Consider the following 26,483-nt stretch of genomic DNA (forward strand, 5'->3'; position numbering starts at 1 on the left):
CGATGAGAGTAGCTCAGTAACTGAGTCGAATTCACCTAAAAATTGCAAAATGTGAGCGAGTAAAATGTGCCTCACTTTTCCGGGAAAAAACAGCTTGAATGTAAGGAAAATCGACCATCGTTTTCCTCAGTCCACACGACCGATCAAATCAATTTAAAATTGAGTGTATTTTTCACTCAAATTCTGCTCGAATATGAGAAAAATCGACGAACATTTTACTCAGTCTAGGAGTCTACTAATAGACTGAGTGAAACCACGCTTGATTTGATGATATTCGAAAAGCTTTCGCTGGAAAATCGAGAAACATTTTGCTCAGTCTACATGAATAATGAGAATAACGCAGAGCGAGAGTTTCTGTAGTTTTTTTTTATAATTTCTACATTGCTTTGAGTAGAAGTTATTCTAATTAACCACTTTATTCGAGCACTTAAAATGACGTTTACTACCACTGGAACTTTGAAATAAAACATTATTTTGAGATTTTTTCTTCTAGAACCTCGAGAAAAGTTGCCAACATTTGCGCGTTTCATAAAAAATAGGTCAAGTTTTGTGAAATCGCTGGTAGAAAGTCACACCAAAACTGCTTGACAAAGTGGTCAATTGGCTATGTACGTTTTTTTTTTGTGATTTTGAGTGAAAGTAACTAAGTGAAATATCTCTCGATTTTCCTCACATGGAAGAAGTTTTTCCTGAAATTTTACACATTTTCTGAGTAAGCCCACTTTTTGAAAATTTTGAGTCAAATTCCAGGGGGACTCTGTCCCTGTCAACCACATATAGATGCACCATAGCTCACTTGATTTTGACATTTTTGAGCAAACCGACAGAACAAAACAGCTTACTCTGTCACACTTGCATCGCAGTGCATAATGCTAGACAGAGTAGTCTGTTGCAGTCATTCTCGCCCACTATATTCATCACATTAATGTGAGCTCCGGTGAAATACGTGATTGTTGCCCCCGTGTCAAACTCGTCTCTACTTTGAGTAACTCTCATTGGCCGTGTTTTATCGATTGAAGGAATTTTCTCCATCTGGAAAGGTAAACAACTACGCGTCTCCACGAAATTGGGAAATTTGATGTTGAATTCCTTTCTGGTGAAAATTGGAAAACTGGTGAAGCCTATACTGCCGTTATAAGCATAAGTGTCCCATGTTCTATAAAAACCCTATGAACTGTGTGGCACTTATGTGTATACCTTCAGTATAATAGTGTAGTGATTGCGAGAGCAAGAGCGACGGGTGAGCAGCCAACATTCATGCAAATTTAAATAAGGAGCCCCTCAACAGGTCGATCCTTTTTGGACATCGGGCACCAATACACTCTTATGGTAGGTATTGAACGGCAGAGACGCCAGACTTGAAGACATGTTAAATTCAGTGAAGATGCTTTTTCACGCAGACATTTTGAAGAAAATTCAGGTTTTGTAAAGATTTTGGAACCTTCATGTTCATGGCATTGGGGCCTCCCTTAGCTCAGTCGGTAAAGACGTAGCTTCAAAGCAATACCATGCTGGAGGTGGCTGGGTTCAATTCCCGGTCCGGTCTAGAAATTTTACCTGGGCATAGAGAATGATAGTACTTGTCACACAATTATACACAATGCAAAAATGATAACAGGCATCGAAAGATCTCAATTAATAAAGGTGGAAATGCATCTAGAACACTAAGTTGAAAGCACGCAACAAGTTAATATGCGATAAACAATTGGGTTCTTTAAGGTTTTTAAGGTAATTGGATATTCGTAATCTGCATCACAAATGGAACCGAAATCCAAAATTTCATCAATTTTAGAGCACTGGAACTGTTTTAAATAAGTGTGATTACATAAGCAAAAATCACCATCTTAGCGCCCTCGGTGGTATTTTGTATGGTAGTGAGCTGTCAATATGTTAGTTTTGTCTCAAACAGTTAAGTGATTAGTATGCTTTAAATCTTGATTTAAAAATCAAGATAGAAGTAAATGGGATCGAAAAAAATATCGTTGTGCTCAGAAAACGAAGCCCTTTCAGATGATGTATAGAAACCGATATATTTTTCAAAATTAAAGAACCCAATTAGGTTCAAATGCGAAGAAGAAGAAGATTTTAATGGAATATCGAAACAACCTGTAATGTTGTCCATTGATTTAGAATATGCCTCTGAACCTAGCACAGGACCCGGCAGCTGCTAGTGAAAAAATAAGACCTGTCGGAAAAGGCCACTTATGATTGGTCGAACGTTGACAAACGCCTGATTTCACACCGTTGAGTAAAATTATGAGAGGGCACTTTGTTGTTGGCTTGGCCGTGCGACTAGCAGATGGTAATTTTTTTCAATTTTTTGTTTTTGACAAAGAGGCAACTGACCGCAAACAAACTTTTGCTTTGTTTTGCAGTGTTTTTTTTTTTTCACATTTTACTGGGAAAACGAAGTGGACTTCAAACTTATTAAATGTGGGCACAGTGACGTGTCGAACCCAGAGTTTAACGTTTATCAGTTGTCGAAGGATCTAATTGTCCACCGGGAGTGGATTAAATACTGTTTAGGAAACGCAAACGAGGAAGACATTCCTTTTTTAAGCTTTCTCCTCACGCAGAATGTGCTGCTTAAGTGTAAATCGTAAATTAAATTATCTGAGTTTCCAGTTTTTTTTTTTTTTTTTTCTTTGGTTTGTTTTTTTTCCGACGATCTTGTTTTCCCTGCTGAGCACCAATGCTACCGACGTGCTAGGAAGGCAGCTCCCACACCTGGACCCTACCTATCGACCCATCAACTCATGAACCGGGGACCAACGGCTTTACTTCCCATCCGAAGGAAGGCGTGATCAGAGATGTTATGCCTCAGAACATCCCGCCGCGCCGACTGGGATTGAACCCAGGCCTGCTGGGGTGAGAGGTAATCACGCTTACCACTACACCACCGGCGCCGTTTGAGTTTCCAGTTATCAACGTTTGGGTTGATTGATAATTGTAGGCTCATTTCCTGAATGGCCAGAAGAATCCTTATGGAACCTGGATCATTCAAATTGACATCGCTTCGTTGGACGGATGTGAATGATCGAATTAAATTTATTTTAATATTTTTATTAAAATATTTGGCAACACTGGAGTCAACACGGGTAAACTGAACCATAAATTACATCAGGGAATAAATCTCTGAGCAGAAACGTCGTGTGCTAGGTCTGAACCAAAACGTAAAATCCCATAGGCACCAGAACGTCAAAATCGAGTACAAGCTGACTTCAAACTTCATGTTAGGGGTTTGACAGCTATAGAATACACCCCTTCCCCCCTTCCATCGTATAAGATATTTCTGAAACCTCCTCCCTCCCATGCAAGCAAATGTTACAAAATTTCTAACACCTCCTCCTCCTTTCTCCCTAAACATTAACGTAATTGTTGAATATCCCAATTCAGATCTATAGAGCTTACCCAAATTGTATTGCGCTTGAGATTCCTTTTACTTGTGGGAAGTTCCGTCATCTTCTACGAAGATCCCTAAACTTCTATAATTTTTTTCAAAACTTATACAAACTACAACTAAGTGTCTGCCAAATTTTCTGAACATGTACGAATCTCCTATAACTAATACAATACCCGAGCAGGAGAAAATAACTCTAATAACGAAATTTGGTATTGATCAGCATGATATAAGAGGTAAAATATCAAAGAATAATACCAAAAATTGCATTCAAAATACTTTGTAAATAACAAAAATTGATATTTGGTTGGTATTATTTTTTGGTATTTTACCTCTTATGTCATGCTCATCCATACCAATTTACCCTTTACTATATTCTTAACTTATTCGAAGTTCCCTGAACTTCTTGTGGGTTCCAATATATTGTTTTACAAGCCCTTTCAATTCTACCTCGATCTCAGAACATCCAAGAACTTCTGCAAACTTCCAGGAAGAGTCTGAACCTTTCTAAGAATTTTCCTGAGCATCTGGGTGAAAAAAGGTTTCAAAACTTTCAGGGAGCTCCCAAATCAAACCCTAAACTTCTAAGAAGTTTGCTGAACTTCTTCGATATTCCCTGAGCTTCTATGAAAAGCTTCTTCAATTATGGTCACTGAACTTTTACAAAATGTCCTGCACTTTTATAAAATCATACGAATTCGAGGAACAATTACTACGTAATTTGATTAACTTCTACGATGTTTTCTGAGCTACTACGAAATTCGCTGCACTTCTGCAAAGTTCCCTGAACTTGTTTGAATTTATTTGATTTTCTGTGAAGTTCTACACAGAATCCTGAACTTCACATCTACTCAACGAAATATGACCAATGGCACTCAAAACAACAACTATAGAGCCAAATAGTCACCGTTGAACCGGTTCCAGAAATTCCGGATTATGGTTCCATATGGTCAAATTCGCTATCGATTATAACACTAACAAAGGACACACCAAATTACATCTACTCGTCAAAATATGGCCACAGAGAACCGACATCGAAGTTTAAACATTTTTTTCGAAAAATGATATGTAAGAATTCAAATTAAAATACCTTAGAAACACTAGCGCTGCCATACGGAATGTTGCGACTCGAGTTATAACTTTGTGCGAATTGAACGTGTAAACCATGCCATTCAACTGGCTTGATCAACTCACTCGAATTGAAAAAAGGTGAACCAGGCTCAACTTTTCAAGCCAATTGAATTCAACTGAGATGATTATTTGACTTGCCTAGTCTAAACCCAGCTTTAAGAAAATTGTGAAAAGATTTTCGCTTGGTAACACCTTGTTTATTTGAGCACCAATAAAAATTGCACTTTCGGCCCATGTTTTGATCAGTTTTAAACAAACAATGTTTTGATCACAACACTCCGGGAAGCAGCTAAAAACTTCAACGGGTTCCGGTCCAGATGGCGTACCGTCGTTAGTCCTCAAACGCTGCCTGACTGCTCTCGCGACACCTCTAGCCAACGTTTTCAATCTCTCCTTGATGTCTGAGGTTTTCCCAGGTTGCTGGAAAGCGTCTTTCGTGTTCCCAATCCACACGAAAGGCTGCAAAAGGACTGTTTCAAACTACCGTGGAATAGCTTCGTTAAGTGCTACCTCCAAACTTTTTGAGTTGATTATACTCGAAAAATTGGTTCAAAGTTTCGCACACTGCATCTCCGCGGATCAGCATGGCTTCATGCCTAAGCGTTCCACGACGACCAACTTAGTTAAATTTAATGTTTTGAAAATGTCTGCTGATGTTTCCTACATTACAATTTCTATACGCGTTCACTGCGTTCATCATTCATGAAGTAGAACGTGGCCATCAAGTAGATGCCATCTATATGGCTCTACTCCTACCTGACTGGTCGAAACATGTCTGTCAAGATTGGAGACTATGTTTCTTCATCCTTCCCCGTGACATCCGGCGTTCCCCAAGGTAGCCATCTTGGGCCATTTCTGTTTCTGTTGTACATGAATGATATCAATACCATCCTGAAATGCCTTAAACTATCGTATGCGGACGACTTGAAACTCTACTTTGTGATAAAAAAGAACCTAGTGATGCCATTTTCTTGCATCAACAATTGAAAGTCTTCACTGAGTGGTGTCGTATTAATCGTATGTCACTGAATGTCTCGAAATGCTCTGTAATTTTCTTTGGCCGCAAGCGTTCGCTTCTTCACCATAACTACACCCTGACGGGCATAACTTTGAAACGTCAATCGACTATCAAGGATCTGGGAATACTGATCGACTCCAAGCTCAGCTTCAAGGATCATGTTGCATACGTAGTATCCAAAGCTTCCTCACAGCTCGGGTTCATATTCCGCTTCGCCAAAAAAAACTTAAAGATGTATACAGGGCGGACTCGATTATCCGGAGTCTTGAAAAAAATTTCACTCCGGATAATCGAGCCCTCCGGATAATCGAGCCATCAAAAAAAATTTTTTTTGGTCTTATGTGGTCTCATTTAATGTTTTTAGTGGTCCCATTGAACGTAATTGAAGGATTATGGAATCGGACCACTGGTTGTGTAGATATGGCCGGAACAAGTTCCGGCGTTTATGGGCCATGAGGTTAAATTTGACTTGAAAGGAACAAAACCCATTAAGCGACACATCAAATTAAATCAAAATTTGATATCTAGATCAATGGTGGAAAAAAAATAAGTACCTTGGACCATATTGGCCACTTCCGGACAAGTTCCAGGTGCCCCGGGAAAGTGACCAGAATCGGACTTGGATAATAACCTATCATGAGGCACATTAAAATCTCGAGATCCTCACCAGATAGAAAATTACTGTCTTGAGCAAAGTTGTTCTAGAGATCACAATCTTTTTGCTGGTGGAGAGTAGTTCAGAATTTTCTCACTACGTAGCGCTAGAATACATGTGAAATTATCGCATGTGATATATCTCGAGATCATGACCAGATAGAAAATTACTGTCGTCGACAAAGTTGTTCATAAGGTCAAGGCCTTTTCGTTGGTGGACAGTTGTTCAGCATTTTCTCACTTCGCGGCACTAGTATACATGTAAAATTCTCGCAAATATATAAAATATTTCTAGATCCTTACCATATAAAAAGTTACTGACTTCGGCAAAGTTTTTCATGAAGTCCAGATCTTTTCGTTGGTGGAGTAGTTCAGAAAATTCTCACTACGTGGCGCTAGTATTTACATGCAATTTTCGCATATACAATAGCTCGAGATCCTGAGCAGATAGAAGTTACTGTCTTCGGCAAACTTGTTCAGGGTGTCAAGTAGTTTTGGCTGGTTGACAGTAGATCAGAATTTTCTCACTACACGGGGCTAATATAAAGGTGAAATTCTCATATAAAATATCTCGAGATCCTGATCAGATAGAAAGTTACTGTCTAAGGCAAAGCTGTTCAGGAGATCATAGCTTTTTTTCTGATTAACAGTAGTTCAAAATCTTCTCACTAGGTAGTGCTCGTATACATGTTAAGTTCTCGCATGTGCTAAATCACTAGATCCTGACGAAATAAAGAATAAATGTCTTTGGCAAAGTTTTTCAGGAAGTCAAGATCTTTTCGTTGGTGGACAGTTGTTCAGAATTTTCTCCCTACTCTGTGCTAGAATACACATGCACTTCTTGCATATACAATAGCTCGAGATCCTGAGCAGATAGAAAGTTTCTGTTCTAGGCAAACTTGTTCAGGGGGTTAGGGGCTGTCCATAAACTACGTAGACGGTTGTGGGGGAGGGAGGGGTTCCAAAAATGTCTACGTTTGTCTACGGGGGGGGGGAGGGGTGAAGGTCCTGTCTACGTGGTTTTATTAGAACAGTTTTTTTATGTATTTAGCCGCTTACTATTGTGATGCTTCCATCTACAAATTTATTCCGAATAGAACATTTTCATTGAGAGATCAAGAACAAAACCACAAAATATCCCAATCATTGAACATTATGAGGAAACATCACCACAGGAATAAACAGTTGAATTTCATAAAATTTGGTGTGCCTCAATTCAGTTTTGGATAAATCAGGATGCGACGCTGACCGAATTATTGGCCTTTTTGGATTATTGATTAGTTGTTAAGTCTATGAAATTCAAATGACCACTATCTGGAGTATTATGCAGTTAGAATAAAATATAAGGTCAGCAGCGAAATGCTGTTCCAATTCATCTAAAAGGATTCCATTTCGCTAAGTGCAAATGGTTGAAGGCCGGCGCACAATGCATAAAGTGTCACGCACATTTGATCCGGTTGTAATACGTTCCTGCAAAATAAAAGCTCAATCTATTGTCTAACTATCAAATTTGCATCAACGCTTCGCAAACGAAACAAATGTGCGTGAGCCTTAAGTAAGATTTGACAAATTAGCTGGATATTCAAATTATTTTGCAGTATCATTTAAGGAGAGACCCAGGAATAGTGGAAATAGGTTGTGGATACCAACGCTATTCGCATAACAGTTCCATGTATATAGGAAATACTTAGGACATAGTAACACGAATAGATATTCTCTCTTTTTTACACAAAATTTAAAAAAATCAGCGATGTTATCAGTTATCAAGTTTTGGGTTTTTACTCAATACTCCTTAGCGACTAGACTACCATACGTCTCCATTGATACATAGCTAACATAAATCAAAAAAGACAAGTAGAGTATTATCATCATATTTCTCCTAAGAAGCATTTTTAATTACCTTTCATTTTATATTTTGATCTTTGGAATCGGCCGTGCGGTTCAAAAATTGACTTAAGAAAAAAATCGTTTTTGAAAAAAAAAATCCATTGGTAATCTTGGTCAGGATTACTAGTTTATGCTAAGTGCTCATAATTATTATACAAATAATGCTTATGCTCATAGATTCTCATACAAGAGTATCCGTGGCATAAGTAAATCATCTCAGCAATCCACGAAAAACCCGCATGGAAAATCCGGAAAACCATTGCCAGGGTGAAACATTTTTTCTTATAATTTTTTATGCTTGAATAAGGTACACCGGGGTAAGTTGAAAAGAAAGGCGTAACTATTAGCAGAAGTGTGATATCACTGTGATTGAACAGAGTAGTTCCAGGCCAAATAGCAAAAAAAAATGATTTTCAGACTGGACCTTCTCCGATTTGCATAAAACTTTATATAAAACTTTATAGAAATTAAGCCATTTTGAATCATGCAAAAAGTTTCAAAATGGCGTATTTAAAATATTTCAATAATTCCACGAAAACGCCACAACAAATCGAAATGACATCTGAGACAATGTTGTAGGAAGAAATAAATGCTTTTCAGAAAAAAATATAAATGGTACAAAAATTTACGAAATTTTTGGTAAAAAATCTAAAAAGTGTTAAAAACATTAATAACAGAAATGAACCTCTTTAATATTTTCGAACCATTTTTATTAAAAAGCATACTCTAAGTTCTATATTTTGTGAAATTTTCAAGTTGGACACTTAAAAATTGACAAAAATCATGGAAAAACTTTAAAACTTTTTGTTTATACAACTTTTTGCAAGTTTTCTCACAGAAAACAATTTATTAGGTCAAAAGAATTAAATTGTGTTCAACTATATACCAAAAAATCGTCTAAACAAAAAGTTAAAATATTTGATTAACAGTTGTTGTTTTATGATTTTTATCAATTTTTAAGTGTCCAACATGAAAATTTCACAAAAAATAGAATGTTTCATAATGGACACTATTATTAATTCAAACGAAGACCAAAACGTAACGACAACAGTAATTGGTATCATTTGTACAATTATCATCAATTATCACAATTGTATCATGGTACAATTAGAAGCCGAAAAGTGTGCTCTAAGGATTACAAGGTCAGTGAAACTCTTTGAAGGAGACCTTAGACGAGATCTTAGGATTCTAAAAACTGTTAGTATCAACTCTCTAGTAAGGAACAACGAAGACTCGGATCTTCTCATAAGTTCATCGGGCCAGAGCCCTTTTGTGGCTTATCGGCTGCATCTTTTAGAATGGGGCTAAAAGCGTGGGAATCTTCAAAAGTGGAGGAAAACTGGAAGAACACTTCTATTACTAGGCATTCGAAGCGATTCATTAATCCAAACATTTCTGTAACCCACAAAATCCTGGAACTTTCTAAGAAAAGATCTTAGTATATATGCAGGTCTTACAACAGGTCATTGTCCGAGCCGTTATCACTTGAAGCTGATTGGTAAACTTCAAGATGATGTATATCACTTCTGTGGCATAGAAAAGGAAGACTCGGAACATTTGCTATGCCACTGTCCGGCAATTTTCAATAAAAGGTGTCAGTTCTTCGACAAGGGGCTGATAAAACCCTTTGACATTTGGAGAACAACTCCCAGTACAGCAGTGCACTTTATTCGAAGTATAATGGCGTGCTGGGATAATGCTATTGGTCAAGCGATGGCGGCATATTTATATAGCTAAAAAAAAAATGGGGAATATATCACAATAGATCAGAAAAATGGTTGCAGTGATGGAAATACCCGACAAGGAAAAAAAAAAATAAACCGTGCACTTTGGGAGATACTTTTAATCCCGCCAGGCCGCCAGGGGTTTATAATATCCACAAAGGGTAATTTATACATGAGTAAACGTGTTTTACATCATCGTTCAACTGCTGTATAATAAGTGTTTCAACTAACCCCACTATATGGGGTAACATGAAATAATACACACTTTTATCATAGAGGTAACTCTAAGACCAGTAGGTCCCGAAGAAATGTGCTCAACTTTTTGGCTCAGCTCTGGTAGTATCTTCGGTCCCAAGCTAATCGATTCACCCCTCGAAACATAGGAAAATCCACTAACCCCTCATTTTATCTGTCAAACTTCCATAGCGAATCAAAACAAACATTGCGTAGTACTAGAATTTCGACTAGAATGGGGTACGTTAATCGTTTGCTTGGGACCAATAGGTTAGTCAAGTAGTGAGCCAATTTAAAATCGTTAGTTTCGTATTTTTTTTTTTTTTTCCTTTGATTTGTTTTCCGTCGATCTTGTTTTCCGTGCTGAGCACCAATGCTACCGACGCCAGGGAGGCAGCTCCCACACCTGGACCCTACCTATCGACTCATCAACTCATGAACCGGGGACCAACGGCTTTACTTCCCTTCCGAAGGAAGGCGTGATCAGAGATGTTATACCTCAGAACATCCCGGTGGCGCCGACTGGGATTGAACCCAGGCCTGCTGGGGTGAGAGGTAATCACGCTTACCACTACACTTTAGTTAGTTTCGTATTGATTGTTGCTATTATTGTATGCTTAACAAATATGCTTCTGTGGTCTTATGTGTAATTTTATATTTTTTTATAATGGAAAACTCTTTCATGAAACTGTTTGTGTAAAAACATCTGGTGTCTCTAAATTAATTACTGTTCCAGAGAGCCTTAAAGTTCAAGTTTCAAAATACAGTTTCAACTTGCCCCGGTGTACATTACTTCTTATCTTTTACTGGTGCAAATTTCGGACTGGGTATCTTTTACCGTTTTAAAGTAATTATCAGAAAAACGAATGGACGATTATGGGCCATTTTAAGAAAATCATTAAACAAGAAAATGATAGTTTTCTTAGAGATCCTATGGCCGGTCGTTAGTATCACCACTGAAAGATAAGAAGTATTCAAGGATGTATTAAGCCATAAGAAAATTTTCATAAACCTGGCAAAGGTTTTTCCTGATTTTTCTTTTGATTTTCCTCCACTGTGATAAATGCCGTTGAAAACATTTTTCAGATAAATAGATTGCTATTTGAATGTAATTGATGAGATAATTTTCTTATCATTTCTCTATACAACGTCATTTCTACAATGAGTTATAAATTATCAAAGTACGAGGTTTTCAGTTTTTTAGGGTGACTCCAAACTTGTGAGCGATGAAATAATTAACTATTTTAATTATTTAAAATATTTTCAAAATAAAAAAAATATCATGAACGGTGCTTGATGGGTATACAATAAGGGTGCTACTACCACTTTAATTTCAAAATTTGGCCAACCAAATTCTGAGAAAATCAGTCATGATTGTTAATGTGAATTTGGGAAAATGTAACTTTAGGTGAAGTTTTATTTTACAAAACTTATGGATCCAAATACTTACGAAGTAAATTTCATTCAATATCTTTCAAATTTCACACAGAAAATGGAAATTTTACGTTAAATGGTATGTTGTTTCGGGGGTGCCCCCAATTCTTTTATCGGGAGTGTTAATGATTTCCCATAGTGAACAATTTGCAAAGTTTCACGGTAATCTGAAAGGGTCGAGTCTGAAATTCCGATTTTAGCTCATTGGTCTGGATTTGCCCAAACGACAATCGGTATCGATTATTTTTTTAATGTTTACCTTTTTCCAGGACGCGTGTGCACTGTATATGGCCTATACTTTGCATCAAAGAGCAATGTGGCAGCTCACATTAAAAACTTCCACAAACTGACTGGCAGTCAATTCAAGGCACGGCCACTTAAAATATTGAAGCAGTGATCGGAGGAAGTGCTTTGTGTGGTTGACGGCCCAGCAGATGTTATGGAAGTTGTCTGGCTGGATAACGTTTCTGTTGAGTTGCCTCCTGATGAGATGTTGTTCAATAATTCAGACATGGAGTTCCCGGTGATTGACAATTTCAATGTTTGGTGTTGAGCAACCTTTTGAAGACTATATGGAGAGTCACTATTAAGGTTTTTTTTATTGTTTTTATTTTTTTATTGTTTTTATTTTTTTTATTTTTCCTTACTTCTTACTTTACTCTTGAGTTTTTTTTCTTAGTTATATCGACGTATATAAATAAAAATTTGAATTTGTTGTTTTTCAGAAGAATTAAATTTTTTTGGTTTTCAGCTTATTTAGGAGCATTGGAAAAAAACCACGTAGACAGGTAGGGGGGGGGGGGGGAGTTGCTAAATATCTACGGTTGTCTACGAGGGGGGAGGGGGGTGTTGAAAATGGAAAAAAATCTGTCTACGTAGTTTATGGACAGCCCCTTAAGACTTTTTGGCTGGTGGACAGTAACCTAGAAATTTTTCCCCAAATTGCGCTAGTAAATTCGTACAATTCTTGCGTATGCTAAGCTCGAGATTCTGAACAGGTAGAAAATTACTGTCTTCGAAAAAGTTGTTCAAGATGTCAATGCCTATTGCTTGGTGCACAATAGTTCAGAAGTTTCACACTACGTGGCGCTAGTATACACGCGAAATTCTCGCATGTAAAATATCTCGAGATTCTGATCAGATAGATCTCTCTAGTCGACAGTAGTTCAAAATTTTCTCACTACGTAGCGCTAGAATACACGTGAAATTCTCGCATGTGATTTGTTTCGAGATCCTGACCAGATAGAAAGTTACTGTCTACAACAAAGTTATTCAGGAGGTCAAAGTCTTTTGGCTGGTGAACAATAGTTTAGAATTTTCTCATAAACTCTAGGCTTTTAACTCCTGAACAACTTTGTTCAAGACAGTAACTTTCTATCTGGTCAAGAACGTGAGATATTTTATATGCGAGAATTTCACATGTATACTAGCATCATGAAGTGAGAAAATTCTGAACTACTGTCCACCAGCCAAAAGACCTTGACCTCCTGAACAACTTTCTATCTGATCAGGATCTCGAGATATAGCATATGCGAGAAGTGTACATGTATACTAACGCCACGTGGTGAGACAATTATTAGCTACTGTTTACCAGCCAAAAAGTCTTGACCCCCTAAACAACTTTGCCGAAGACAGCAACTTTCTAGCTGATCAAGATCTCGAGCTATTGAATATGGGAGAAAGGCACGTATATACTAGCACCGCATAGTGAGAAAATTCTAAACTATTGTCACCCAACAAAAAGATCTTGACTTACTGAAAAACTTTGCCGAATACATTTACTTTCTATCTGGTCAGGATCTAGAGATATTTTATATGCAAGAGTTTCACATCTATAGTAGCGCCGCAAAGTGAGAAAACTCTGAACTACTGTCCACCTGTGAAAAAGCCTTGACATCCTGAACAACTATGCCGAAGACAGTACCTTTCTATCTGGTTGGAAACTCGAGATATTTTACATGAGAATTTCACGTGTATACTAGCGTCGCGTAGTGAGCAAATTCTGAACTATTGAGCACCAAGCAATAGGCTTTGATCTCCTGAAAAACTTTGTGAAAGACCATAACTTTTTATCTGGTCAGGATCTCGAGATATATCACATACGAGAATTTCACATGTATACTAGCGCTACGTAGTGAGAAAATTCTGAACTACTGTCCGCCATCGACAAGGCTATGATCTCCTGAACAACTTTGTCAGAGACAGTATTTTTCTATCTTGTCAGAATCTTGATATATTCCATGTTGTAATCAATTAATTCTATTTACATTTTCCCTATTGTCCGCATTTTTTAGGTGTTTACTGTAATCAAAGTTTAGCTTGTTTAGATCCAAACAAATTTTTTGAGGAATACTCGTTGGTTTCAGATCGATTGGTAACTTAGCAACAAAATGGCAATGGAAAACTCATGTGTGTTGTACAAAGTACAACAGCGCGAGTAACGGAGGGCTAAAGGCCCTTTGGTACATTTTTTTACGGATCTTCAAAAATTTTGTTCGGTTGCCATTCCTCCCCCCTGAAACATGACGTTATTAGTGACCGGACCATCATGGGATTCAGTTTTTGTATGTTGTTGTGGCACATGATATGTTTGATTCCTTTCAGGTCAATGTTAATCCAAAACCCCTTAACGCCGGATTTTGTAACAAAGGCACACAAACACTTAAATATAGTCATTTCCCGATCTTGTCAGACTGAGTCGAACGATGTATGTTACTCGTCCTCGGATCAAAAGTCGGTTTTCCAAGTGGTTTATGAAAAATAATTTGCAAGATAAGTAAAAAAAAATATGACTCCGGATAATCGAGCCATTTTCTCCGGTTAATCGAGCCTCCGGATAATCGAGTCCGGCCTGTACTGCCAAAAAGCATTATACTATTCATTGATGTGACCTATTTCGAAGTATTCGACGGTCGTGTGGTCTCCATACTACCAAAATGAAACCATGCGTATTGAAGCTATTCAACGGAAGTTCATCCGGTATGCTTTAAGGCATTTTCGCTGGAATGACCCTAGAAATATGCCTAGCTATGAAAGCCGTTGTATGTTTATCAACTTAGAGCTTTTGGATGCGAGACGTAACGTAGCAATGGCAAGCTTGGTCGGTGATCTTCTTCAGGGAAACGTTGAACAACCGCCTTTCACGAACCAACAAAGGATGGAATGAGCCCATGCGGAGGATGTGTCGCAACTTTAACAGATGCTACAATGTATTTGACTTCAATGTTTCCCATTTTAGAAATAAGTGCAATTTCAATAGTATTTTATGTTAATTTGTCTAGTAAGTAAGTATACTGTGATTGGGGTGAATATTTTACCTGTTGACATTAACTTAAAAAATAAATAAACAATTTTGACATTTATGTTAAGATGACGTCTGCCGGTCATTGACGTCGATGGGTAGCAACACTCGCGCTAGTTTCAAATGTCTGTTCAAAATAGCAGTTAAACTTCTTACACACTTTGGGAATTGGACTTGGATGTCTGTTCTCTGTGATATGACAAAAGATAAAATTCATAGAGCCATATGACCACCGTTGAACTGGTTCCGGATGTTCCTGATGATGGTCAAATTCTATATTTGTGGGTCATTCCGCACCAAGTGACCGAGAAAAATTACAATAGTGGAATCAACCATTTCCGATTTGGACCGAATTTGGAGGAGATACTTAAATCAGACCAACTTTGTTGAGCCGGTCGGAGCACCCCTCGTACCAAGTGAGCATTTTCTATTTATCATAATTTTCAAGTAAGCACTACTTTCTTTTGTTGATATCACTGTTCCAGCTCGTTCCGAATGAAGCACAGATAAGATTAGGTCACATAACATATGTGAAGCTCCATGATAAAAAATTGACCCCATTTCAGTGATTTCAAGTGGTATACAGTAATGGCCCGATTTTGTCAGCCCCTCCACGCATCAGATTTCCATTTTTCAATAATTTCACATAATCGTAATTCCAAATCTTTCTCATGCTTCTTCAAGATGGATGCTTAAGGTATACTGTGGTGCAATAAGATCACTGAAAAAGTGCTTGGGTTTCGTAGAACATTAGAAAAGATTTTCTAAAAGGGGGCTGACAAAATCGGGTCATTTCTGTTGTAAGACATTGATGTGTCAATTTGATTTACCAGCTCTTAAATGAAAAAGGAGATCAAGAGGATAGTCCATTCTATTAAAATAATTCAAACGTAGTTTATAATTCTATGCTTTTGAATTAAATTGCATTCAATGAGCGTAATTTACGTAATGAATCCAATTCACATTAACCAGGTCGAAGAAACGAAGAAATATTGCATATGTAAATTGGCAATATGACTTGATTGACTTCTGACCGACTTGAAAATACTCGTTAATAAATCCTTTGAGCTAGTCGCAAAAAGAATGGCCGCATTACAATTCGCCTTGTCGGCCACCCAGTAACTCTTTACTATGGTAAAATCCCATAAGCAAACTTCAGTCTGCGCGTGAAACATGGCGGACATTTCCTTACTCTTCACTCCAGCGAAAAATCCCATAAGATACTGTCAATCATTACGTGAAGAGACGGTGGCTCACTGGTACCATGGTGGAATGAAGAGATAAGATATTTTACCATTGGCGTTGACGGTGACTCTGTAGCTCCTTACTCCTATGCTCAAATCCATAAGCAAACGTCAGACTGTGTGGAAACATGGCGGACTTCGTTCTTTCCTTCCACCACCGACAAACCGACATGACGCTTAATTCTGACTTATGTCCGAAAATCGTAAACGGTCGATTTAAATTTCCAGTGATCCGAACTAGTAAAACCAGACACCATAAAATAAATCACATAACCAGTTGAAAATATCCACGTGAATTTCACATAACTTTCATGTGATCCCAGAATTGGAAATTGCACCACTAAATCACATGAACGTTATGTGTCCAATGAATTAATTAGAATTTCTTATGCCATGTGATATTCAGATAAGAATCATTATAGATAAAATAGAAACTAAGTGAAAACTTTTTTCAGTGTAGAATTCGGTTTCGCTCCATCGAAAATTCCCATAAGAAAGACATTTCTCGATTGCATTTTCGGGGGGACGTGTCTGCTTTTGTGGGCAGTGCGTTTGGTTGTCGGTTTGGTGTGGTTGATGGCTCGCCCGCGCGCTGTGGCGCCGCCATCAGGTAGGGGGAAATTTCTCCTATCTGATGGTGGTGTTGGCATGCGTGGGCGGGATGCTGGTTGCGCCAGATTGACGATGGGATGCATTGTTTGCGGGAGTGGATGCGTCCCTTCTGGGGAGTATTCGAGATTTATGTATGTTCATCGTTCATCGTTTCATTTGTCAGAGTGATGACCACGGTCGCATGATGCATGTTCCTCGGCTTTTTACGGTTAGGTGTATACAAATAATTCACTATGATTTTATTTCCATCTTGATATAGTTTGAGTTTGAATACATCCTAGGTCCTATTATATTATTATTAAATATTCATTGATAAATATTTATAACAGGGTCACTGGAAGAAGCAACGCAACATCATTTGATTTTCTCTAATGTATATTTAACGTTTATATGACAGTGAAATTAACCATTTGGAAAGGAAAATCCAGGATAGAAAGTTACATAACTTATTGATATATTTATTTGTATATTTGTAAATACTTATTTAATCAAATTCTGAATATGAGTGATGAGGAAGCTTATTGTGTTCACGAGCCCTCCGTTTAGGCTGGACGCATTGATTTAAATCTTTAAGTTTATTTTTAGCTCTTCGACATTTTTAGATTAATATTATAATGATTTACTATTTTCAGCCTTCGTTCAGGAAAATACAAAAAACATTGGAATGCATGATAACAATTGCATAAAAACTGTTAACTGTCCAAATAACCTCGATTTTTCTGACTATTGATGCATTATGAAAGTTTACCAATATTTTAAAAAAGCATTCCATATTGCGTTAAGAAATTCCATGGTGCATAATAGGGTGTTTGTTTCAATTTCAATAAAATATCAGAAGTTGAAATCAGTTGAATATATTGAACTGAAATCGAGCTTATTTGTATTTTGTAATACTTGTTTATTTAACATTATTTTATATATTGCATGACTAGTAAATTAGTTTTATTTCACATTTTTAAAATCTCATTATATCACTATATAACTATCATTATATAACTATAATTTTCATTTCTAGAAAAAGTTGTCCTGTAGATCCTGAAGGACCAGAAGGTGTATCAAATAGCTTATCATTGTTATTTAATTTTTATTTTATTATAATATAATATGAATTTGGCCGGTTGCTTTTGGTGCAGCTCCACTTGGTTATATAGCTGAGATCATTCCTTTTTATTTATTTATACAGTAACCCCTCCCTATCGTTTAAACATCAATTCAGCTTATCGTTTACCAAAATGAACCCTTGCTGCAAACCCTACCCTCTTACCTAACATCCCAGTGACTCCTCGTGGAAGTGCAGAGGATTTCTCGGCTTCCATCAAAGCGAGTGTCACGTCAACACATTCCTACCCATTCCTTTCTTGACCTGCGTTCAGGCGCGGCTGGCGCTGGTATTGCCTAATTTGAGATCACCAGTTTTTACACATTGAGAATGATTGCTTGTCCCAAGCATCGTCTATTGGTTCTCTGTGTAATTACAGCTGATCTGGCAATAACAGAGTAGCAACCGTGGGCGGTCAATCATGCTCATGCTCATGCTCATGTAGGATTCGGTTTCGCTCCATCGAAAATTCCCATAAGAAACTGTCAATCTTTGCTAATTAGGCAATTTTTCGACGGTGTCTTCAACGCCAACAGGAGTAAAGAGTTACATGCTTTTTTGAGGCTACTAATTTTTGAGTCGAGGGTCACTCAGTTCAGTCAAAAGGGAAGTTATGCATAAATTGGTATGGAGGAAACTAGGTAACTTTTACTAAGATGATGACATTTGTCAATTGAGTAAACTTTACCTATTTCGATAGAAATGAATGAATGCCCCATTAATGCTATATACAGAGTGACTGGTAATTCGTGTTACACCCGAAAGGAGGTAGGCAAGAAGACAAAATTTGCTGCAAAATATGATATGGCAAGGTAGGCCGAAAAATCATGCCATACCGAGTTATTGATCTATTTATTTTACATTGCCGAGCAACACTACCACTTTTTGCTCGGGCACTCGCGAATATTACCAAAACCCGCCAGGGAGTAAGCATTGCTTGGCTACTATGATCAATCTACGTTTACTAACCACTCTATTCAAGTGGCACAACAGGCTTACGTTTAATGTTTGAAGAAAATGTTTGATGGCTTATGAATACCGGAGCAAACTGAGGCACTTTGAATCAGTAGAAAATTAATTGCTCAATAACTCGGTAAGGAATGATTTTTTGATCTACCTTGCCATAACATTTTTTGCTGTAAATGTGGTCTTCTTTCACCTTCACAGTTCGAAAAATTAGTGTAAATTTCTGTTCAATATGATGCACATAAATGGAGCGTCTCATATCATATACGTTTACATTATATATCATGTAAAGTTCTGACACATTGCATGCTATGTAGCAAATATTGTATACAAAAGCCCATCTTTGTAAACAATATTGTTTACAAGTTGCTTGGTTGCGTGAAATGATATACAAGTTTACGTGAATGATTGTTTACATCACAATTAAAATTCAGAATTTTTATCTGTGTCCTTTCGGGTGTAACATGAATTACCAGTCACCCTGTATATAAATTATTTCGTCCAAGAAGAATGTAAAAAAAAAACATTATGAAAATGATACTTCTGTACTTATTGATACCAACGAACCATTTGTTAGAGTTGTATACCTCACCAACTAGCTGCTGATAGCTTTCACCATCCAGGCTATTACGTAGCGCTGCTCTATTTTCACTGCTTCACTTCTAAAAGCTGGTTTTACACTGAGGCGAATAGACTTAAGCATTTCATAAGGGTCAACTTATGAACGACACATATGAATTTCATAAGCACGACTTATGAAAGATTTTCGTCTAACATGAGGTTGCTCTTCTACGCCATTAGCCATTCCATTCCATTCAGTAACAGGACCCGTAGTCTCAACGTCCATGGATCGGTTCCAGTCTGCTCAGTTTTATTATTTTTTGTCGACATTATTTTTCTTAAGGCAAATCTTTGAAATTCACACCGATTTCTTGAGACTAAAATTCATGAGTGGTTCTTATGGAACTCTTACGTTCTTTTGCCTCAGTGTAGACTCACTGCGCAAAAACCGCCTGTTCACAATTTTAAAGTGCGCTATTTCGGACTTTAGAAAAATTGATATCATAACCATTTACCGAGAATCTGCGTAGATTCCACTCATCGGAGCGAAAGCTTACTCATTTTTTGACAACTCCATACAGCATGCAAAAATTTGTGCGATCTACCCAGTCACTGAGGCTGTGTTCCATTTGGTGAATTTTCACTTACATTTAACACTTCGAAAATAAATTATAATGTTTGAAAATCCCTCTGTTGTTGATCATCCAATTTTCAAGAAGGTGTTTGTCAAAATTGATTCCTAGTCTGTCAGAAATGAGTCTGGTACAATAGCAGGTTTATTTAAAAATATTCCATATTGAAAATTCACCAAATGGAACACAGCCTAATAATAGCATGTACAGAGCTGCCGTCCAAGGTGACTACATATAGGTGTTCTAATGTGTCAAATTCATGATTCAGCCATGTTGGATTTTTGTATGGGACAGCGACCGAGATTGTTTACAATTTACTCTAGAACCGCACTTTTCTCCCCCGCGATCTCTTCGCCCATATAATGAGAAAGCTGTATCATCATGCTATACCCACCATGCCACCGGCAACGTCAATGCTTACACACTATTTCAAAACTTCCCAAATTTGGGTAGAATCCACCCAAGTCGGTCAAAACTTGACCTACCCAAAAATGGATAAACTATGTTGGGAGTGACAAGTTTACAAATGGACAACATTGACAATCCGATTGACGTTGTTCATTTGTTAACTTGTCGCTCTAAACATAGTTTACCTATTTTTGGGTAGGTTCAGTTTTGATCCAACAGGGTGTATTATAGTCACATTTGGGTAGTTTTCAAATACCGTGTACACACCAAATTTAAATCGCTGGAATTCAGTAAAATTTTGCTGATTTTGAACTTGATGAAAGATCAGTAAACATTCCAGCAAAATAATGCTTTAATGACAGCGATTAACTGATTTTCCAGTAAATTTCTGGAAAATATTACTGAAACAACAGTAAATTATTTTTATTCTGTTTTTACTGAAAGCACGTTTTAGTTATATGTTACTAATTGTTTTATTTCTTATCTTCAATATGTAACACTATAAAACACTTCAATAATTACAATTAAAGCACTATACATTTGAAGACACATGTCATTAGTAGCCACCGTTGATTGGAACGACCCTCTCGGTAGGGACCTTGCAATTTGGGACAACTTTGGTGGTTTCAATTCAGTTCAGGCTGGCAGCTGCAGGTCACTTGGATTAATTTCGTTTAAACCTTCCATTTCGCGTTGCATTTCGCCAGTAGTTATTGACGTCATGAGCTCGTCAAGCATAAGCTCATAGCTATCAAAGCCCTTCGTGCTGCTTCTGCGTCCACGGAGAAAATGGGAAAATGTCTTCCGATGAACTGAGCGCGATAGAGCCACCGAGCAATAACGCCATTTGGTGAGATTGGGCAACTTCAAGAATTGCTTGAAACTGCAATAATAATGAAGAATAATGAAACGGTTTTCAAAATTTTAAAAGAAAACTATTTACCTTTGGATTTGTTTTGAGGTTGAATATTTTCGGAATCGTGGCATTGAAAAAAGTGTCAATCACAATGTTAAAATATATTGTCAGGTAGCGTAGCGGGATTTGCAAGACCTGTCATTTAAGTAGACAAGAAGAACAGCTTACTGATTATCAGCAAACAAAATTGACGTTTGTCTATTTTACTGGATTTCAGCAATGCTAAAAATGCTAATACTGAACTCCAGCAATGAATTGTTTTGCTGAACCCATTTCAGCAAACTATTTTGCTGAAACTCAAAATCGAAATGTGGTGTATACTGAGCATGCAGCCAAATATCTGCACACTAAAGAATCTTCATGTCCGATTTACGTGAAATATCAGGAACCTGATCTGTATTTAGAAAATCTCAAATGCTACGTGACGTTAGTAACTTTGATCTGCATTACACGTCATGTCCACTAAAACTGTTGGTGAAAATGACCGTAAACAGAATTAGTGTATTTGTGTTTGTGTGTTTGGGACTTCGATATTTCCGTGAAATTAGATTTACGTGATTTTCAGGTACGCAAAAAAAATCAATATGGCGTCACCGAGCGTGGTGGAAGAACTCCTCAAAGATTCAAAATTCCTCAGCGCTTGCTGCAAATGTTGGACGGTAATTAGATTCTTTTACATTAATTTATTTATGATTATATGTAGCCTTTTTCTAGTTTTATAATTTCAGACGATGTCATCAGCATGTTGAGTCTGCAAACAGGTGTTAATATTTTGTCAGAAATTAAAAAAAAAACTCATACAAGTTTCCACCTTGTAATAATCAATTAGTCAATATTTTACAATTTTATCTTCCCGATAAAATTGCATAATATTGACTGGCTCTATGTATACTTCCGATTATTCTCATTAAAAATTCACATACAAATTACATGAAAAGCATTAGTTACAAAGTTACCAGATGTCCAGAGAACGCTTGCGCAAAACAGACTAGGGTGGGAAACGGATTTGAAACTCAAATGTCATTAGTTGTATAATTGGCAATGCACCCGTGTACTGAATGGGAATTGTGGGTTCGAATCCCATCGGTGCCCTTAAATTTTTTCGCAAATTTTCTCACACACGCGTCTCTTACCGATGATGTGTGCTTACCTCTCAGTATGTTTTGTAGAAAATGTTTCGAAGTTTTACGTGAAATCAAAATATGTTCAGTACTTATGTCTCCTGCTATTATTCATCCCACTCACGAAAATCTTCACACACCAACGAGAGCTTCCATTCAAATTGAACGACGAAATCAATCGAAGATCATTTTCTGGGAAAAGAGTAGCTTATTATTTATTTCCACCCTGTGCACAGCAATTGAAAGACAGTTTCCCGGGTAACCACTTCTGTTTGCCATGGTATTTTCATGGCTTGCTACGACACCGGAGGACGTTGTCAATCCTCTCCAGAGTTCAGAAACAAATGTAATTAATTTTCGTTTCTGTTTTCTTCTCTCCTTTCGGTGTTTTTTTTTTTATTACAGGAAAACAGTAGAAGCCCGATTATTAGCTCCAGTAGATATTTGCTAGTACTTGGACCGTACAACTCACACGTAGCAGTTTCGTAGGCAGTTCCGGTGTGAGTTAGCCCCTCTCTATATTTCTCTCCCCCGGTACCCGTTCCCCTCGAAATAGCACGGGCGCAGGTCGCTCACACAAGTTCAACCCGTGCAAGCGAGAGGGGACCAACATAACTTTAAAGTGATGTAATAAAAGCACAATGTCAAATATTGACATATCGACGGCAGCAGTAGCAGCAAAAACATGGACGAAAAATACTTGGCGACAACTAGTACATCTGCTGATGGTGGCAGCGCTGATCCTGGCCATCCCGGGCAGCAGCACTAAACAGCTGGCCGTATCGGCAGAGGGCAATATCGGTAAGTACCTTCATCCGGCGGTTGTGATTCCTTTAGCTGTGTATTGAATTTCCGATTTTTTTTTTGCTGAACGGATATTGAAAATGAGGTGGAAAGTTTTTTTTGCGATCGCATCGAGAAATTCAAAAGTGGATATTTACCGTTCAGCTCGTTGCCTTAGGAGTGAAGCGGTTCAATCAATTGGAATGTATTGGGTGTTTTGTGCGAGTGTATCTCACGACAAACTCTTGAGCAACATGTCAGAGGTAAAATTTCACAGATTTCGGCAAAATAATCTTAGTGTGTATGAAGGGCCAATAATTGGGTAGATCCGTGGGCAACATCGCCCATGTACCTCCACGTTATAGTTGATAATCTCCTTCCAATAACAGGATCATACAACCGGTCAAGAAACAAGACCATCCAACTGGAGGTTGTCACAATGAGTGGGAAGAAGAGCCCGCCCTCTATTCACTTAATGTTAAAGATAGGGGGTTGGCATTCCTAATCTCCCCATCAATTTCGCTTCAATTGGTTTCTCTCGTCACTCCCGTACCAATCATTTTATGTTTCATATAATAATGGTTTGGAAATTAAGAGAAAAGTAAGGGAAAGATCACACCCCATATGTTGCAAAGGAATCCATTCTGTTGCAACAGAATCCATGTTAACAACTGCACTCTCGCCTTTCCTTCTTCAAACAGCAGCGGATATATTAGCATAGTAATCTAGATGGGCGTCCAACAATTTGGTGCAGCTTGGATTAGAGGAGCATTCTATGGTGCTGGTTACTTATGGAGTAACCATGAGTAACCACCAAGACAGGAATGCTGCCATTTGATGGACTCTGAAACAAAATTTCAGACAGTAATCCCAAGTAGCAATTTGGGTTTTATGAGGGTTCTGAAGACCATGATTTAGACTTGTAGAACACAAACCATGATAAAACTTAAAATGTTACTTGGGATAGTTAGGTGGTGTAATGCCATTTTAATAAAATGCAGGCTATTTTTTCAAAAGAACCTGAACAACATTCCGAGAAACTTTTCCCAAGACGCCTATAGCCAATAAGATGATGAGAATGGTTTTGACCAGGGGGAACGACACTCATTTGGCTTTATTTTTTCAGTCAAGTAATTACTTGGGATTTTCGGGAAAAAACATAATTGATGGGATTTTTTTGAGTGTGTCGTGTTGACGAAAATAGAGCAGGGATAGAAAAAATAGATGGGAATAGAACAGGCAATTGATGTGATGTGAGGGGTGTTAAAAAATTTCAGAGGAATACGAGTCTGAACGCGAAGAGGATAGGTGGAAAAAGAAGAAAAATTTGCTACAATGAAGCGTCCATGAAATACGTAACGCTTATAGGGGAGAGCGGGTCATCCTATATCGTTAAGAAATATACATAGAGGAGGAGTAGTAAAGCTTTGCGTTACGTATAAAAGAGAACATTTTGTTTTTTTTTTCGTTTCTTGATGTAAAGTTTAAAAATACAGGTCTTTTTTGACGTTTTAGGCAACGACAACGAAGGCTGTCATCACTAAATCTTGCTTTGCAAAATGGATCTGTTTTAATTTTATAAATTGAGATTTTTGCTATCCTTGAACTTTTGAAAAGGAGGTACTCGATGGTACGCTGATCTTTTGTTTTTGTTTTGAATATTAATAATATAATTAATTACCTACCTAATAATAGAAAAAAAAAATACAAAACAAAATCAAACATTAATTAAATGAAAAGGCGGGTGGGGGGGTATAGACCGTTACGTAATAAATAGAGGGGGGTCATTTTCAGTGTAACGTTTTGTTCAAAAGGGGGGGGGGATTTTGATTTTTAGCGAAACGGAATTAATGGACACCGCTCGGGACACCGCCCAACTATAATAACCAAAGCTCACAGCTCAAGTACAGAAAACGGTTCCGCACCGAATAGGTTTAAACTGCACAGTAGGAGGAACGGGTGATGGCGATGGATTACAAGGTTCCGGTTAATATTCCCAGCTGTATTTGGACGGAAATTTGATTCGCAATATTCTCGCACAGAAATACATCAGCCGGTGGGTGTCTTACTTCACAATTAGCTCTTTCTTATCCGAACCCTTGACCAGCAGCAGAGACGAGTAAAACTTGGGCCGAGTGGAAAAAATGACCTGAATTCCTTTTCCACCTGCTTGTCGTAGGGGGTTTCATTGGTAAGGCTTTTCCCGGGGCTAGAATCAGCCGTTCGAATGAAATCAACAGTTGCTTCGGCCTGTTCTGTAACTTCCATGCTACAACACACAGATACCCGGGCTCATATCCGTCGAATTCGATCGTTGAGTCCGGGAAATGGATGTGCGTTGACGTCTCCTCCGTGATGCACTTGATGTTTTTTGCCCCCGAGACCGATTATAGAAGAATGGTCCGTAATCTTTTTTTTAGTTTTCGCACCGATTTTTTACCGGCATGGCCAGCTGACATACGTGGTGTTTGTTGTGGAGAGTGTTGTAAACTGACAGTGAGTATGGCAGAGTGCTTCGCGGTCGACCTGAAAACTTCGAGAAACTGCACGGCTTGCTAGACAATTTGTGTGCATGCAGAAGGGATAAGTTGGGAATAGAAAGAATAGATAGGATGTATTGAAATTTTGTGCACGTTGAAAATTATACGAGAGGTTTGCGTAAAAATGGGATAATCCTGAAGTGTCGTTCCCCTGGTTTTGACCGTTTTTTTTTTCTCAGAATAGTCCCACTGTGGTTATTTAATTGCATTTTCTGTGAGTAACGGTTGACAGTAATTTGCAACTAGTCATCCCTTACATCGCATAAACAGAGGCATAGACACCTATACATGCAAATTGATGTGGCACAAGGCACGAAGCCGACTTGTGTGGAAGAATTTTACATTCCACGATGACGATGTTGACGACGACGACGACGACACGGTGATAAAGGAAGCAAAAACTCATCAATTATGCAGCTCTCGCTCCGGAATGTGGTGGCTTGTACGTGTGTGCGTGTGTGTGGGTGGACTGCTTTGAATAATTAGACTCCATAATTCCATCTGGCTCCAATTTCCCCACGGATTGGGATTATCATCGAAACGGAAAATGAAATACGCTTAGAAGCTGTCCACAAACTACGTAGGTAATGTAGAGGCGGAAGCTTCCTCGAACAAAGTCGGTCAACAAAATGAAAGCAAATCGACATTAAACTTTGCAGTTCCTATCATAATGAAAACTCATTTTGATTTCAATTGTCGCGACATATGTCTTGTATCATATTATACTGGCATGATGCCATGCAACAATGAATGCAATATAACTTCAATTTTTGCTGTTAACGTTTATGTTCATCTATCGTTTAACAACGATTACTGTT

The 26,483-nt window shown here is 37.9% G+C and overlaps 1 protein-coding gene across 2 annotated transcripts in view; it reads left to right on the plus strand.

Moving 5' to 3' along the window:
* The window catches only part of IA-2 (tyrosine phosphatase IA-2), a 126,061-nt gene that overhangs the window by 13,585 nt on the left and 85,993 nt on the right, over positions 1–26,483 (plus strand). For both annotated transcript variants that reach the window (XM_065224072.1, XM_065224073.1), the window contains exon 2: positions 22,748–23,143. In XM_065224072.1, coding sequence (XP_065080144.1) covers positions 22,984–23,143 — 160 coding nt within the window. In that variant the 5' untranslated portion in view covers positions 22,748–22,983. The remainder of the gene's footprint in view (positions 1–22,747; positions 23,144–26,483) is intronic.

The sequence above is a fragment of the Ochlerotatus camptorhynchus genome, unplaced genomic scaffold (assembly GCF_037179485.1).
Source record: "Ochlerotatus camptorhynchus isolate MF236.1 unplaced genomic scaffold, CSIRO-AGI_Acam_v1.1 ptg000204l, whole genome shotgun sequence".
Taxonomy (NCBI): Eukaryota; Metazoa; Arthropoda; class Insecta; order Diptera; family Culicidae; genus Ochlerotatus; species Ochlerotatus camptorhynchus.